Below are 14,050 nucleotides of genomic sequence, written 5' to 3'. Positions count from 1 at the left end.
CTGCTTTGTCCACAGTCATGGGAAGGAACTCTGTTAGTGCTGGGGTCCTGACACAGGTTGGTTTTTCTCTGAAACTCGTGACAAGAATTTGAAGGCAAGAATTTAGGAGCAGAGTGATCCCAACAAGCACCAGAATAGGAATGGAAAGTGAGACAGGAAAAAGATGTCAGTCCATGGGGCACTGATGCAATCAGGTGAGGCTGGGCCTTATGGATCTTCCGAGATCTGTCTATATAATCCCCAGGGGCGAGAAAACTCAGGTATTTGCCCCCTAAATCCCAGTAAGTTTTGGTTGAGGCTTCCATCAAGAGTCTGAACTCCCTATCACCTCCCAGTTGTGCCAGATGCAAACTAAAATACTAAGATCTTGCCTACAGCCAGAAAAAAACCCTGACTGGGGCTTCCAATAAAGGGAGTGTACTAAGAGAAGGACCCTCACTCAAGAGACTGTCAGAATCCACCTCTTTTTGACTTTCTCCTTGTATTTGACTGACACCTCAGTGAGGAAAGCACCAATTCTTCTCACTAGGTCCATGAAGGGAAATTTTTCTAATCCTTTCTCTGTGTCCCCTCTAAAAATAGCAATTCATTCAAAAAGTTATTTTCCACACAACAAAAGCAGCTGTGTTGTTGTTTTTGGTTGCATAAATCACACATGCTCATTGTAGAAAGTTCTAAGTACTCCCCCCAAAAAAACTGAAATAAATGAATCATCTTTAATCACTCAATTCAGTTAGCACACCGATGTGACAGGCATTCTAGCATGCACTTATTATGCACACCTACACAAACACAATTTGACATACATAAGATCTTACATAGCAACTTTTACTGTGGACACCTTTTATCTTTCTTTTTTTGGGGGGAAGGGTCTTATTTCCCTTTCATCCCTCTTCCAACTACATGGAGGCCTTCCCCAGCATTCCACAGTAGTTAGTGATTTCTGTGTCCATGTTCCACCCCTAGCCATAACCACATTCATCATGTGACCTTCCCCAATCCTATTCATCCCTATTGTCATGTTCTCCATATTAGTTTGCAGGCCACAGACTAAATCAAGTCATGCAAACGAAACTTCTACAATTCTCCCTGCACCCTCAGCACAGCCTCCTTTGTAAGGCAACACCATGCATTGTGCTCTAGATCCAACTCATGCCCAATAGCCAAGAAGTACAATGCAAGGAGCACAGGCTAAGGCAGACCTGGACTCCTCTATTCAAAACCATCACAACAGACCTCTCCTGAAAGCCACAGTAAGTGAAATGAGACACTTATTGGCTACCTCACAAGCTATTGGGAAGGCTAAATAAGATAATAATAAAATCAACCAGCACCCTGCTAGCCCAGAGGGAGCCTTGAAGGATTAAATTTCCTTCCCTCAGGATGGCCCAAGTGCTTGGACCCCTGCACCCGCATGGGAGACCGGGAGGAAGCACCTGGCTCCTGGCTTCAGATCGACACAGCGCCAGCCGTAGTGGCCATTTGGGGAGTGAACCAAAAGAAGGAAGACCTTTCTCTCTGTCCTCTCTCTGTGTCTATAACTCTACCTGTCAAAAAAAAATATTTCCTTCCCTCCCCACATTCTCCTGCCTCTCTAGCTTGTCCTCTCCCACCTGACACCTCTTCATATGTCTTTAAACATAGACAGATCAGCCGGTGCCGTGGCTCACTTGGCTAGTCCTCTGCCTGTGGCGCCGGCACCCCAGGTTCTAGTCCCTGTTGGGGCACCGGATTCTGTCCCAGTTGCCCCTCTTCCAGTCCAGCTCTCTGCTGTGGCCCAGGAGGGCAGTGGAGGATGGCCCAAGTGCTTGGGCCCTGCACCCACATGGGAGACCAGGGGTAAGCGCCTGGCTCCTGGCTTCAGATTGGCGCAGTGCGCCGGCCATTGCGGCCACTTTGGGGGTGAACCAATGGAAAAGGAAGACCTTTCTCTCTGTCTCTCTCTCACTGCCTAACTCTGCCTGTCAAAAATAAATAAATAAATAATTAAAAAAAAATAGATCCACCCTAAAATTCCTGTTCCTAAAGCAAAAGCCCTTCATTTCTCCATCACTTCACCATCCAACACCTAGAACCAGTGGAGATACTCACCAAAGCTCTTAGTAACTATATTAAATACTGAATATGGCCACCCAAAGGCCCTTCCTCATCTCTAAAAACTGAAGCCATCTTGCTTTTAATTTTTACTTAAACTGTGGCTTTGGGAATTCTTCAACACTCTGTGTTATATTGGCTTCTAGAGTATTGAATTTTCCTAGTCTCTCTCTCACCTCTCTCTCTGATTCTTATATCATTTCCTTCTGTGACTCATTTTTTCCCTTTCTTTATTGAATTACAGCATTTCCCTAGCTTATTCATAGCCTTCTGGCCCTCTCTTTTCACATTTCTTCCCTCAGTGAACTGAATGTGGCTCTTGGTTTCAACGATTATCTCAAACCAAATACATCTGAAGGCTACAGCCCCATCCATGAGATACTCTCCTAGCTGAGATTGCCAACCACCTACAAGAAAATTCTGTAGGGAATTATCTTCACCTCCTACTCTCCCGTCACCTTCTACCTCAACTTCTCCAAACCTACCAGTGGCAGCACTGCCCTTTCTGTCCAACATTTTAGCTCAAACTGCAACTTGTCAACTCAACACTTTCCTTTATTCATGCACATCTGCATGCAATGAGTGTCTGCTAAGTACCTACTACCTCCCAGGCTCCAGACAGACAGCAGTAAACAAGGTACACATGGCTCCTGGCCACATGAAACTCTCAATCCTAGCAGAGGAGACAGATGTTAAATAGAAATCACCCATTGAAGAACTTAACCTGTGATGAACTATGGTAAATGAAAAATACAGGACATGACAGGAACATATGAAAAAGTGTTCAACCTAATGGGTATAGAGAGGTCATCAAGAAAAACTTCCTCAAAGTAATGATGCAGTAGGCCAGAAGGAAAACTGAAATCCAGTCACAGAGAGCCTTGTACTCGACCCTTTACCAGGCCCAGTCATAGCTTCTCTCCCTTTTCATCTCAACCTCACTATTATGCTAATACCCACCTCTTTTCACCCAAGGCAAAGGTTTCTCCTGCCAGAATAATAATTCTACAATCCCCTGCTAACAACATTAACAGCTCCCCTCTACTCCCAGGACCAAGTCCAGGTGACCCTTAGCCCGGCCCTGAAGGTGCTGCCACAAGGCGGTTCCATGAACAACATCACCCCTATTCTCCAGAACATAACATCAACTGCCATGAAGCTTGGACTCACCATTCTCTGCATACTCCATGCTACAGTCTTGGCAGAGTATGCTCTACCGAGTCAGCAGGCTGTGTGAAAGTGGCCACATTCTTGGGTATTTGGTTTTTCTCTGCTTGGATTGAAGGAAACTGCCAAGTCCTGAGAAGTATAATGCCAACTCTCCTCACAGTCTATCACCAGAAAGAGAATAAGTTCCATATCAACCACTAAATGACAGGAACTGAAAAACTGTGAGTGATGGGCCGTGACCAGACAGGCCTTGTAAAGAATCGCTGTAAATTTTCCTTACAGTGTCACAGGACCACATGAAACTCCCCTCCATTGCTTCACATGTTGCCACGAGGAGCTCAGAGCATTCAAAAAAGCAACGGTCTAATTTCTCTTCCCTAGCTGACTTCTCATAATACTTACTATTGGCATCACACATTTTATCCCTCAGTATGACTAGGGATACTCTCTTTTATAGGCATGAAATATTTCTACTTAAGCCACTAAGTATGTGCAAAATATGAAAAAAAAAATTGTGCCCATTAAAAATCCCTGGCCACTTTGTTAATTTAAGAACACAAAAATGTGCTTCACTTAAAAGTATCACTTACGCAAGTAATAATTATAAATCTCTATTGAGTTTGCCTTGAAATGTTTTCAATTTTAGTTCAAATACACTACAATACTCTGAATTTTAATGAATCTAAATCAGTTAATTTTTTAAAGTTAGTCGAGAGAAAGAGAGAGGAAAATTGAGAACAGGAGATATTTTCAATGAAAAAAAAAGTACAACAAAGAAAAATCTTTATTATCTTAGTATACTTTTCAGTGTTAATGATATGAAAGTCACTCAGTTTCAATAAACAATCTTGGAAGGAGAGGAGGAGAGGAAAAGTACATATTATTCATTGCAACTTTGCCAGGTGGCGCTCCGTCTGATTAGTCTCATTTTCTCTTTTTCTTTTTAAAGTTTATATTATTTATTTGAGAGGCAGAGTTTCAGACAGTGAGAGGGAGAGACAGAGAAAAAGGTCTTCCACCTGCTGGTTCACTCCCCAAAATGCCCACAGCTGCACCAATCCAAAGCCAGGAGCCAGGAGCTTCTTCGGGATCTCCCACATGGTTGCAGAGGCCCACGGACTTGGGCCATCTTCTACTGCTTTCCCAGGTCATAGCAGAGAGCTGGATCAGAAGAGGAGCAGCTGGGACTTGAACCAGCATCCATATGTGATACCGGCACTGCAAGCGGAGGATTAACCCTCTGTGCCACAGTGCCGGTCTCTAGTCTCATTTTCTAAACTACCATGATTAGTCATTCTCCAATGACATTTTGTTATTATCTTGTGAAAACAGCAAGTTTATCCAGGCTGAGATATTGTTCTCTACCTTTTCACATGGGAGTTTATTTCCTTATTTAAGGAGACCATTTTCAAACAAAAATTGGATTCATTCACATATTGCCAAAAATAGAAGAAAGGACAACAAAATATAAGAAAAATATGCTTAGCAGAATCCCAGCCTATATTTTTAACACCAATATCTACAGGTACAGTCCACTGTGTCAGTTTTATCTTCAATTTCCTTTTATATAGAACCTTGGATTCCAGTGATTTGCAACAACACAATTTAGAAAACATTCTCCATCTTGATAAAATTGTTCACTTTTCAATCATCACACACATCCCAATGGCTTTTACTATAAAGATTCAACACCATAGTTGTATTCTTCACTTTCTTCTTACTTCTCTGAAACACAGTATTCACAACATGACCCATTTCACATGTCCCATCCCTGTTTCCGCTCACCTATGGATCTGGCACAATATATCTGATTTTGTGATAGAACTTGGGAAACAATGTGTCTATATTTGAGATCTTCTTAGGAAGACAACACTTACTCATTGACCTCAAGATAAAAAGTCAACAAGCGTAAGCCCTCAAACAAATAAGACACTAATTTTTCCATTTCCTGAAAGAGGAAGTATGTCCTGAAGAAGAAAAAAAGTTCAATGAGCCCTTTATAATGAGGTTTACTGCACATATATGCACAGATGAGGGGCTGTAAAAAGTTTCATGTTAAAATTTTTCTCTTACATCATTTTTAGAAATTATTGAGTAAATTCCAAATTTGAAATATGATCTTTTTAAAATCTGTAAGCTCAAAACTTTCTAGAAACAAGCAAACCATAAAACTTTAATTTTTCTGACTTTCCCCACTTCACAACATCAGGGGTGAGAGTAAGAGGAGACATGCAGAGTCAATCACACAGGATAACAACATCTTGCGTATCTCTACAGAATCTATTCGGTGCTGGACACACGATGGGCACTTCTAGAAAACTGTGAAGCTGAGCAAAGTGAATGGAACAGAGCAGGTGAGACAGAAAGCAGTCATCTGTGTATTCACTAAATGTATATCCTATGTCTACTTTAGTCTAAGCATACATCAAGCATTAGGGGCAGAAGAGTAAAGAAGGGTACAGTCTCAGCTCTGCAGCAAAACTGAATCTGAAAGAAGAGATGGACATTAAACAAATAATTGTAGTAAGTACCATAACTGAGTAATGCAAGTGCTATACAGTACAAAGAAAGTTCTACCTTAGTCCAGAAGTACAGAAGTCAAGGAATGTTCCCCGAGGGAACTGGATTGAGAGTTCAAAGAGGGTTGGAATAGTGTACTAGGCATGGGCAAAGGCCCTGAGAAGACATGATCCTCATTATTGGAATGCAATGGAGTAGGGGACTCTAGGAGACGAACAGGATGAGGTGTACAGGCATGAGGTTTCGAGGCTTTCCACGTGTTGATAAGCACTGTTTAATGCAATGAAATAAGAAGCCTGTGAAAGGTGTTAAGCAGGGGAACCACTTAGATTTAAATTTCTCAACCACCATTCTGCTTCTTGAAGAGTGACTGGGATATAGACAAGTATGGATTAAGGAACAGTGAGGAGGCTAATGCAATAATCAATGAATGATGGGACAAACAGAGGAGTAAAAGACTTGTGAGAAGAAGAATGAGCTCAATTTTTACATGCTCAGTGTGAAAAGTCTATGACTCATTCAAATACAGATGTTCAATAAAGTTCTGTATAATATACAAGTTTGAAGCTCAGCCAAGAAGACCTGAGTCAATTCATCAGCACAGAGACTGAAGTTGAAGCTATGATAGAGTATGAGATTAATAGAGGAAAGACCACAGGAAAGAAGACAAGGTCAAAGTCAAAGCCTTAAAGAACTCCAATATTTAAAGACTGGTTGAAGATTGAATTCCACCATCCCTTTACCCTTACCTTTGAGGAGAAAAAAAAAAAAAAAAAGGAAAGCTAAAACTAAAACCAAAAAATAATGGCAAGGGAACAGAAGGAAAAAAAACAGGAAGTGCATTATAATGGAAACCAAAGGAAGAGAATGCTTCAAGGAGAGAATGGTAAACCTTATCCAAATGAGGACTAAGATGAAGACCAAAGAGTGTCCACTGCAGTTACTAATTCTAAAAAAAGAGTCTTCAGTGGCCAAGAAAGAACAAATTGAGTATTGTAAAAAAAAGCAGAACTGAAGGCTTAGTAGATTACAGAATGAGAGGGAAGTAATGGAGGAAAGATAATATCTATTGAGCAATTTATGAGTTTACTTGTGAAGAGAACAAGAAAATAGAACAGAAATGGTAGTTGGGAGAGTTGTGAGATATTGAACAGATTTCTTTTTTAATGCAAAATAATAACTATGTGAGGTCTAATGAAGAGGATTTAGTAAAGAGATGGAGACAAGAGACAGATCAAAGATGGAGGGAGTCCCTGCAAGCACGCAAGGAAGGGCTGGCTTCAAGAGGAGATGCAGATACAGGGAGACCTGCACACATGGTGGCAGGACACCATAGCCTGTGTGATCACACCTATCTCAACATGAAATAGGGGATACGATCACTTTTGGAAGTCAGTCAAGCTGATTTTGGATATGGTTTGAGTATCCCTAAGACTTCAGGTATTGAAATCTAACCCCAAAAATGAGATATTCAGAGCATGGAAACTTAATCTGACTCTAGTGCTTAAAGGTAAAGTCTTTGGAAAGCAAATCAGGATTAGAATAGGTTGTTAAAGTAGAGACCCCATGATTGAACCCTAGTGACTTTACAAGCAGGAGAGACGTATAGCACAGATATACACGTGTGCTCCCTGTCTTTCTGTGATGACATGCGCTGCCTTGGGACTCTGCCAGCAAGAAGAACATCACCAAACAAACACAGCCTGTTTACCATCCAATTCCAGATCCATAAGTAAAATGAGCCTCTTTTCTTTATAACGTTAGTCTGCATCAGGTATTTTATAGTAACCCCCAAAACAGATTAATATAGTCAAGTAATGAGAGTTTGAAAGGAGTAAGGAAGGTATGAAATTGTTACTAGGAACAAAGTAGATTTCAGAATGTGTTTAAGGCCTGGTGAAGATCGGTGGTCATGAATCTTAGGTGATATCCATCACTTCAGTAGGGAAGAGATCAAAGGAGGAGCAGGAGAAAGTACAGTGGAGCTCCAGACCCAGAATCCACTCCCTAATCCTCAAGTTCAATTCCCTCCAATTTTCTAGTCATATTATGTGCTCCTGAATCCTTCATAACATTTAAGTACTACATCACTTTTTACTACATGATCACATACTAAAAATTTCCTATTTGGTATTCCCCTAACTTCAACTCTCTACTCTGTCTATTCCTATGTCCTTGTGTATGTCTTCATACTACTCCGCAGACAATGGCTACTCAGTGAATGATTCCTAAATAAATTTAAGGATCTTCTAAACTGTCAAATAGAGAACTGCCAATATTCCCTCTGGTTTGTGATTTCCTGGTAGACATGAAGAAATCTTTTTAATCACAGGGTGGTTGCACCAAGCCTTTATTTTTGGAGTGATCACTAACAGCAATGGTGAAAAATGGTGTATCTGAGAAAACCAAGCAGAGACTGCCATCACTTCTGGTTAGGAAACAAGACCAGGTGAGGTCACTTCCTGTCAATCACTCCAAACTATCTTTTTCCACCCCTCAACCTAACCCATGGACTGCGCTTTATGGATATAAACTGCCCTCTTCTTCTCACTGTCACCATGGAAAACAGTGGTTAAGTTCATGTAGCTTCTGCAGAGCTAGAAGTCAGAGGGCACACACCTACTGGCTTATCTATTTCCTGAGTTTGGATTCAGATTGCCAACTGTTCCTGCAGTCACAATGTTGTCCTAAAATTGGAGAGAGAGACAAAGTGATAGAAACAAAAAGAACAAGGACAAGAAAAGGCCTACTTCAGATTTCACTACTTTGCCATGTTCATACCTTTGCAGCCAGCCGACACTCCATCACTCTGATATTAAAATGGGAAGTTGCTGCTTTGTTCATTTCCACACAGCTGTTGGCGATCACAAACACTGCTCCACTTGGGAGTTTAACATCAGTCGCCCTCAAAGGACTAAATTCTATCAACTTGGCCTATTTGAAGAAAAATGGCAGAGGAGATATAACTAATTAGAATTCAGACATGTCTAAGCATAGATACACTAATTTACCTTAACAATATCTTTTCTCAAAAATGCTTTCATTTATTTAAATATAATTTATTGACTTCCAGGCACAATACTAAATGAATAAGATAGACAATGACCCTGCCCTCACAGAGCCTATCATTTCCAAGTTGTGTGACAAAAGCACCAAAGCAGAATATGCTATATAAACACACACTTGAAGCACCTGATCACATAAACCTAGTACATTTTCCTTTGAAAAAGGGAAATTTAAACCAAGTCCTAAAGGAGTAACTATAGTAGGACAGACAGAGGGTTCTCTCCTCAAACAGGATGTGAAGAACAGGGAAGAGCTCTGTGAGTCCAGAGGTGACAAACAACGTGGATGCTAACTACATTTTGGGAATTGTAGTTTGGCTGGAGCTTAGAGTCTGAGAAGTGAGAGGTGGCAAGAGATTACAATGGAGGGGTAAAGCAGAGGTCAGATGATGAAGTACTTTGCAAGTCCAAAAAACCTGGACACTGTGCAGACTTTATAGCCAATGTACATTAATGTCAGCACACTTGCTATCATGTGTGATTGTTGGGCCTCATCCAAAACACCCGTAATATTTTTCAGAGTATTAAACCAAACTTCTTCATTCCACATGTCTTTGACTTAGGGAAATCAACAGCAAATACTTTTAATAAGAAGGAATCTAGGTGTTCTTGGAAAATAGCCAAGCCTAGAGAACTCTGAAAAAAAAAAAAAAACCTAAGATTTTAAAGAAATAACTGTTTCTATTTTGGAAGTGGGTAGATTATAGACAACAACCAAAATCTATGTTCTACCTAAAGAAGCTGATAGCCAAGAGGAAGTGGTATTTGCTGGGGAATTCACTCTTGGCTTGCTTTCAACATTCTTTTTCCCACCACTAAAGACCCAAAAATGTTGACAGAGAAAAATGATACCAAAGAGTAAATTATAAAAAGAGGAGTTAGGAATACATGTGGTAAGAAAATGAACATATGAGTTTAAAACCAACATGAGATTAGGAAAATGCCATGAGATGAGAAGTGATTTAGGACAGAAGTTACAAAAGGGGCTGAAAAAACTAGGGAATTGAAAAATCTCTTCCTAAAAAAGAAGAAAAAAAGGAAAAACACATGAGAAAAATAGTTTTGAGGTATGAGTCTGGAAGTTTAGAGTAGAAGTGATCAGCATGAGACAAAGTAAATTCACCCGTGATAGCCTTGGGTTACAAGGCAACTAGAAAATAACACCCTACAGTAAAGCATAACAAAGAAGAGGCCCATAACCCAAAATGCTGGTGATCCCAAGGCCTTCCTCACTGTGTGAATTTCTCCAAGCTGATGTTTTCAAATAACTCAATGCCACCTACAGTTCCTTCTTCTGCAAGAAATGATATGGATTGGTCCATGCCTCCTCCTTCAGTGCCAATATAACGTTCGCTCTTAGCACAAATTTCTGCAAGTTCCACCTGAAAAAGTAAAGATTGATTTGTACTGTGAGTACAGCTTTAATCTATTTCTCATCCTTTTCTTACATCAAGCATGACAAATACAGTGCCAACTCTGACCAACTAATAGTAGCTGGCTGTAGCATTGTGTTAACAAGAGCTGTAGGCAACAACTGAGCCCAATAGGAAAAACACTAAGATTGTTTAACAACATCTGCTTGAGTGTAGAATGAGATATTTACTGTGTGCCATGTTTTTGCTATCCCTAAAAGATTCCATAGGGCAAGCATTTCCTCCCTTCCTTCTTTATACTCCATCCTTCTTTAGATTGGTGTCACTAAACATCACATATGGGCACTCATTAATTTCTGCCTCAGATTCCTTTGTCTTCCAATGGTGGACTATTCTGTAGTCTTCTCACTGTCAAAGTGGGGTCATTCACCTATATTTTTCAGCCCAAAAGTAATGCTGTCTCCTTGACATTTCCATTAAATATATGAATCAGAACTAGTGTCACCAAATACATCTTACTCAAACCAACATGAAGAGGTACAATTCGTGAACACAGTTTTAATCCAAGCTGAAAAGCTCAAAATGGTTTTTTTAAGGATCTTCAGTGGCTTCCTACTAAATAATGAAATAAGTCCAACCTCCTCAATTTGCCATTTCAAAGCCTTCGAAAACCTGGGACCAATTTGCATATGTAATTGTATCACCTATCACTCTTTTCCAGTTAGATTTGTCTCCTTGACCATCTCATACACATTCATGCAACTGGTATTACTTCCTGTCTTCTCTCCTATATAAGTCTTGTTGCTACTCAATACTCAGCTTATACACAAGTCAGAAGGCTGGCCATTCAAATCTTCCTCCATCATGTCTTCTTCAGATATTGTTACCACTTCGGTATCCCCTTTCTCTACACTCTTACAATACTTACAGTTATTATCTATTTACTCACATTATTATTCATTCATCTATCTGTCTTTCGTCTAAGACTTGTTTCAGGCCCTGGTTTCTCACTTGTTTTACCTGAAGCTGTTCCTAGAGTCATCATTCTGAAACACTGGCATTTTGTAATCATCTCTTGCCTGCCTGGTTTCCAGTACCTTCATACTTAGACTTCTCAGTACACAAGGCCTTTAATGACTTAACTCACTTCTCCAAACTGTTCTACCACCGCTACTCCCATAAACTTGAAGCTCTGCCCATAAGGAATGCTGAGCAAATGCTGTTCTTCATCACCCTCAGACTTTCCACCTCTAGTGACTTTACCAAGATGCTTCACTCAATATTTCTTTCATCACTAACATTCCACAATTCCAGCCTTACCTCCCCAGGGAGCCCACACCACCACTCAGATGCATACATACCACATAAACCCTCTCCTATGTTCCATATTAATAGCTCTATTATAGCTTATTGATTGATGCATTGAGTGTGGATTTACTTGTCTCTTTACCCACTAGGCTATGAGAGCCCATGTGGCACCCAAACCAGAGTCCACTTAACTAATATGAGCTGAATCATAGTGTTTATTATTGTTCCTTAATTGTTTCTTGCTTCCATCACATCTATTTTCCCCAGAAAACTGTGAGTCAGAGAGACAGATAAAGTACAGTGTTCTTTCTGTACCTACTTCACACAACACTAAGCGCGTAGTAAAGACTCAATAAACACCTGCTGCTTCATTTTCTGAGAATAGCTACTCAATTACCACCTGTCAGATTCTGCAAGTGTCATATTTCATCTTGGTCATGTGGATTCACTAACATTAACTTTGCCTTGTGACAAGAGGTCAACTTGAGATGTCTGACGTAATAGGCATTGCACATGGCCTAACACACAGAATCAGTGGCCTGTCCATAATAAGCACATTAAAAATAAGTTTGTAACTAAAAGGTCAAAACACTTGGATTAAAAACATAGAGAAACAACACATCCAGACGGAGCAATATGCATAGCATTCAGTGAAGAATAATGAAATTGGGGTACCCACGTAAGTGTAACTCTGAGACAGTGTAAGGATCACCTCTCCTTTAACAGCAGTAACAGCCGCATAACTGAGAGCCAGGTAGCTGTCAAGTATGTTAAGTACTCTTTATTCTCTTTTGTATTGTCTCTTTTGTAAGAAATACCTCCTTTTCACCTCCAAAAACCTTCTGCTTACCCCCATTATATGAGTACAGATGAGAAAAATGGAGTTGAGAAATATAACTGGGAGTAGAGGAACCTCACCCAAAAGCCTGTGTTCTTTACACACTGAACTTCAATTATCCCTTAAAAAACAGAAATAATATGACCTATTTCTTCACTTTCTCAAGGAATGTAAAAACACCAAAGAGATCTACCAAAATGTAAATATTATCCCTCTTTAAGAGGAACAAAACCATGGCATTGAGCAGTTTATGCTTATTCTTTATTAACTGGGGCCAGAGCTGTGGCCTACGGGGTAAAGCTGCCACCTGTGATGCCAGCATCCACTATGGGCACTGGTTTCGCCCTGGCTGTTCTACTTCCATCCAGCTCCCTGCTAATGAGCTGCAAAATGCAGCAGAAGAAGGCCCAAGTACTTGGGCCCCTTCTACCCACATGGAAGATTCAGATGAAGCTCCTATCTCCTGGGTTTGGCTTGGCCAAGTGATGGCCATTGTGGCCACATGGGGAGTGAACCAGCATATAGAAAGTCTCTCTGTCCCTCCCTCTCCCTAATAACTGTGACTTTCAAATAAAGAAGTAAATCTTTGAAAATAAATTAAAACATAAATAACTACTTTTTGTGTAAATCAAATGATTGTTTATTCACTATGCAAAAATAAAGTTTACAATTGCACAGAGCTTTAGAGCACCATGAGGTGTTCTCATTCAAAGTGTTTTTTTTAATTCATTGGATTATCATAGTAATCTTGTAGCCAAGGAAACAGGTATTTTTTTCATCTTGTGAAGGAGAGATCATGTGACATGGTGACTAAGAGTATGGGTGTTGTGGTTAGATAATTTGAGTTTGAATTTTAGCTTTAGTATTAATTAGCTTAGTCTCAGCCAATAAACCTACTCAACCTCTTCTTTATAAAATGGAGAGAGATACCTACCTTATAAGCTTGTGTGAGAGATACATAATTCAGGAAAGGCAATTAGAACAGCATTTAACAAATAGTAGGTGCTCAGTAAATCTTAGCTGCTAAATCGGGGCAGGCACCATAGTGCAGTAGGTTAAGCTGCCACTTGGGATACCCACATCCCATATTGGAGTACCTGGGTTCAAGTCCTGCCTCTGCTTCCAATCCAGCTTCTGAAATGCACATCCTGGCAGGCAGCAGATGGTGGCTCAAACACACACAGGAGACAGGTGGAGTTCCTGGCTCCCAGCTCCTGGCTTCAGCCTGGCCCAGCCTCAGCTATTAAAGGCATTTGGGAATGAACCAACAGATAAAAGATGGATTCATATTCTCTCTCTCTCCTCTCTCTCCCTCTCCCTCTCTCTCTCTTTCAAATAAAAAATAAACATTTAAATGAAACTATTATTGTTGCCAACAAGTATATGGATAAATGAAAACTTGGAAAAGTGAAGTAATCTAAGGTCACTTAGCCAGTAGGCAGGAGAGTCAGGGCTTGCACTGAGATTTGGAGTCATCTGATACCAGTTTGTTTTCCACTAATTTCTAAATTCTTCATGCATTTGTGGGGTAGGAGGGGTCTATAAGATAGTTCATTCTTTCTTCCATCTTTCAACTTCCGTATCTTAATTTTCTTTATTTTCTCTCCACTTAGAGCTGTTAGGTATTATCTGTTCAATTACAGGATTGAGCTGTCATAATTCAGCAGAAGAGGGAGCAGAAA

The 14,050-nt window shown here is 40.3% G+C and overlaps 1 protein-coding gene across 8 annotated transcripts in view; it reads right to left on the bottom strand.

Moving 5' to 3' along the window:
- GALK2 (galactokinase 2) overlaps nucleotides 1-14,050 on the bottom strand; it is a 157,500-nt gene that overhangs the window by 52,073 nt on the left and 91,377 nt on the right. For all 8 annotated transcript variants that reach the window (XM_008269030.4, XM_008269035.4, XM_051822383.2 and 5 more), the window contains 2 exons: nucleotides 10,133-10,231; nucleotides 8,566-8,718 (listed from right to left, as the gene is read on the bottom strand). In XM_008269030.4, coding sequence (XP_008267252.1) covers nucleotides 8,566-8,718; nucleotides 10,133-10,231 — 252 coding nt within the window. The remainder of the gene's footprint in view (nucleotides 1-8,565; nucleotides 8,719-10,132; nucleotides 10,232-14,050) is intronic.

Source organism: Oryctolagus cuniculus, chromosome 12 (assembly GCF_964237555.1).
Source record: "Oryctolagus cuniculus chromosome 12, mOryCun1.1, whole genome shotgun sequence".
Taxonomy (NCBI): Eukaryota; Metazoa; Chordata; class Mammalia; order Lagomorpha; family Leporidae; genus Oryctolagus; species Oryctolagus cuniculus.
The sequence above is the reverse complement of the archived record's forward strand: the minus strand, read 5'-3'. Positions and strand labels throughout refer to the sequence as shown.